The sequence below is a fragment of the Sinocyclocheilus anshuiensis genome, unplaced genomic scaffold, assembly GCF_001515605.1.
Source record: "Sinocyclocheilus anshuiensis isolate Anshui unplaced genomic scaffold, SAMN03320099.WGS_v1.1 scaffold162, whole genome shotgun sequence".
Taxonomy (NCBI): Eukaryota; Metazoa; Chordata; class Actinopteri; order Cypriniformes; family Cyprinidae; genus Sinocyclocheilus; species Sinocyclocheilus anshuiensis.
This window is the reverse complement of record NW_015542351.1, coordinates 358,382-362,015: the sequence shown is the minus strand read 5'-3', so window position 1 is coordinate 362,015 and position 3,634 is coordinate 358,382. Positions and strand designations below refer to the sequence as shown.

Here is a 3,634-nt window from a genome sequence, read left to right as displayed (position 1 = left end):
CAAAAACATAAAAACAACTGCGGAGCACGCCACGGAGGCAGCCATCACCGTCGGCGCCATCGTTAGAATTATTTTTTTTTTTAAATAATTCTAGAGTTTCTAAGACCGAGTTAGCAGGAAAATGTCACCTGCTTCCTGACATTTTGTGCCAATTCAACTGCCTTCACATCCAACTGACTGTGTGTCCAGCATGTAAAGTCAGCATGAAACTGCACCGCAAACTATTTTCATTCCTTAGCCTGACAAATTGGATATTCAATGACAAAAAATGTATGATGTTACACAAGATTTTAATTTTGCAATAAATGCTGTTCTTTTGAACTTTTTATTAACTAATCCTGAAAAAATGTATTATGGTTTCTACAAGAAATATTAAACAGCACAACTCAACTCTTGAGTTTTCAACATTGATATTAATAATAAATGTTTCTTGAGCAGCAAATCAGCATATTATACTGATTTCTGAAGGATCGTGTGACACTGAAGACTGGAGTAATGATGCTGAAAATTCAGCTTTGCATCACAGGAATAAATTACATTTTAAAATATATTAAAATAGAAAACAGTTATTTTAAATTGTAATATTTCACAATATTACTGCTTTTACTGTACTTTTGTACAAATAAATGCAGCCTTGATGAGCATAAGAGACTTCTTTCAAAGACGTTTTAAAAATCGTACCAACCCCAAACTTTTGAACAACAACGTAGCCCTTAACATAAAGAGGAAAAAAGAAAAATCACTATCTGAGCACAACTCAATTTATCAAAGGCAAAGCAGCTCAAAGTTGAACTAAACCAACCAAAGAATTTAAATGTTTGTATATTTATAGATTTTTAAAAACTCACTGCCCCAGACTGGAATGTCTTTACTCTCAGCCTTCATCACTATAGAGGCCATCGTCATGGTGACAGGGATGGCATCAAAGTAGGATGAGTGAGGGGCCATTGTGAGGATGGGTGCTTCACTGGGCAGCGCCCGCCGGCCCTTCACACGGACCCAATGAAACCCTCCGGAAAACCACATGGCTCTCATGATGGCCTTTAGGACCAGATCTACCAGCCTGGAGAGATAGAACAAGGGAGACAGAGACAGAGTTAGCAGGAAAATGTCACCTGCTTCCTGACATTTTGTGCCAATTCAACTGCCTTCACATCCAACTGACTGTGTGTCCAGCATGTAAAGTCAGCATGAAACTTCACAGCAAACTATTTTCATTGCTTAGCCTGACTTAAATTGGATATTCAATGACAAAAAAACTAAAGCAGAGCATATAACATTATTGTTATTAAAATGAAGTCTGTTTTACTATGTAAAAGTCAATATCCATTTTACTATATGACATCTATGGCATTTGTATCCAGAGACTAGGTAATTGTTGAAATGTCACTGAGAATGTCTTTAGTGAAAGCTTAAAATTAAGCACTGAACTAGTTAAACCTTAGCTTTCTACATGGACTTCATGCTAAATATTAACTGCTCTAGAAAATATGTTTATAAACACTGCTGGCTCACGATCACTCACTGAAACACCCTCTCAAACATGCACAGTAGCAAAAAAAGTAGTTTGGTGACCTGTGCCCCTCCAGTGTTGGTAACTGAGCGTGTTTGTTCAAACTTACACTGTGGATAAAGACAAAACCTCTCCTCTCCACCCTCACATGAACAAACTCATGCACAAAGGGATACAGAAAGACACACACAGGCAGACAAACACACAGTGAGAGAATAAGAAAAACCCTGCTGGAAGCGATCAGGTGATAGTGGAATGGAGACGGTGTGAATGGAGCAGTGTGATGTGACTCAGTGTGTGTGTGAGTGTGTGTGTGTGTGTGTGTGGGTGTGCCACACATACGTCAGACACACAATACAGTGCTCTTATTTTTTTAGCAGGGTAAGAGAGCGAGAAAGAGCGAGCTCTCCAATATCTGAGAATATTTAGAATATGGCTTTGTTCCAAAGCCTAGTAAACTAACTTCTAATTAATGGATCCTCACAAGCAACTGAATTAAAACGTTCTATGTGGTCAGCAACTGTAGTAATGCTCACTTGCACGTGTGACAATGCTCACCACCACATGAAGAGAAAAGACTCAATCACTCATTTGGTCCAAAGAATTTGATGCTAAGCTAACAACTCAACATTCTGTTAAATAGGGCTGGTGTTGACAATATTAATCAATCAATATTCATTGTGATGAACTGATATCAGCTTTTAAATCCCACAAATCGATCTTTTAATATAAAACAAAATCTTATCTTTTCAGATGACAATTTTATTACAAAATTTAAGTAATAAATGTGGTTTTGACATTCAGAATGTTACAAAAATGTTCAACCGCAGAAAGATGTCAATGAAACAGCTTTGTAATTTTATATTACCGATGGAAATGCCCATAACGTGATATTAAGCTAGAAAAAATAACTCTAAAGATGAGCATGTATGTTTGAATGAATCTGTCATGAAAACAGATTTATAAAAGTTTTTATTGACAGCCACCATGTGAATATTTATATTTCAAGAATGAGTTGGAGTATAAACATAATTATATGTTGGCATACAACATGTTTATTTGACTGCTGATCATTATATCTAAAAATAAATAGCAATTAACTTTAATGATATAGTAATATACCAACTGACAGGGTTCCCTGTATTATTCATTGTGTGAGATTGTGTTTCTTAAGAAAAACTGACATGTACTTTACCTGATGTATAACCAACAAAGACTATAGAAATACAAAGACGGTTCACTTCTATACTTATGAATGGGAGAAACTGCACCCGCGCAATATGGTGGAATAGTCCCGCCTTCTAAATGAAAGTGCCAATCGCTGATTGGTAAAGGCATTGCTTCACTGCAGCGGCTCCGGTTCCCATAGAGACCTGAGGCTAGACCAGCCAATGAGCATGCGCAGTCATTTTTTTTATTTATTTATTATTTTTTTTTATTTATGCATAGGTAAACATTTATATATAGTATATTCATAGTCAAAATCTGTCAGTAGGTTAGCTGTGTATAGGTACAGTGTTTATGTGAAGCATCCGTATACTCTGTATTTTTTTTACTTATGTATAGGTAAACATTTATATATATATATAGTATATTTATAATCAAAATCAGTCAGTAGGTTAGTTGTGTATAGGTTTTTACTGCTTTACTGTATAGGTTTTTACTGTTTTACTTCATTGTTGTATGCCTGTATTTATGTAACACCGTGGTCCTGTGAGGCACGACATTTCGTTCCACTGTATGTCCCCACATGCAGCAGAATGACAATAAAGCTCAACTTGACTTGAACTTGACTTGATTGGCTGGTCTAGCCCAGTGGTGGACGAAGTACACAAATCAAGTACTTGAGTAAAAGTACAGATCCGTATAATAAAATATTACTCCAGTAAAAGTAAAAGTACTCAGTTTTCAATTTTACTAGAGTGAATGTACTTGATTTTTTTATGTACTTAAGTAAAAAGTACCGACAGATGAATGTTTATTTTGCAGTTTTATATAGGCTACTTGTATCATTTAATTTTATATTAGCATATATTTTTTTATAAAATCCTAATGCTCAAAATACCTGGGATTTCCCCAAAATAACCAATAAGGAAATAATGAATATAATAAGGAAAATAT

The 3,634-nt window shown here is 35.4% G+C and overlaps 1 protein-coding gene across 2 annotated transcripts in view; it reads right to left on the bottom strand.

Moving 5' to 3' along the window:
- LOC107691501 (lysophosphatidylcholine acyltransferase 1-like) overlaps positions 1-3,634 on the bottom strand; it is a 33,469-nt gene that overhangs the window by 16,484 nt on the left and 13,351 nt on the right. For both annotated transcript variants that reach the window (XM_016490118.1, XM_016490119.1), the window contains exon 4: positions 849-1,063. In XM_016490118.1, coding sequence (XP_016345604.1) covers positions 849-1,063 — 215 coding nt within the window. The remainder of the gene's footprint in view (positions 1-848; positions 1,064-3,634) is intronic.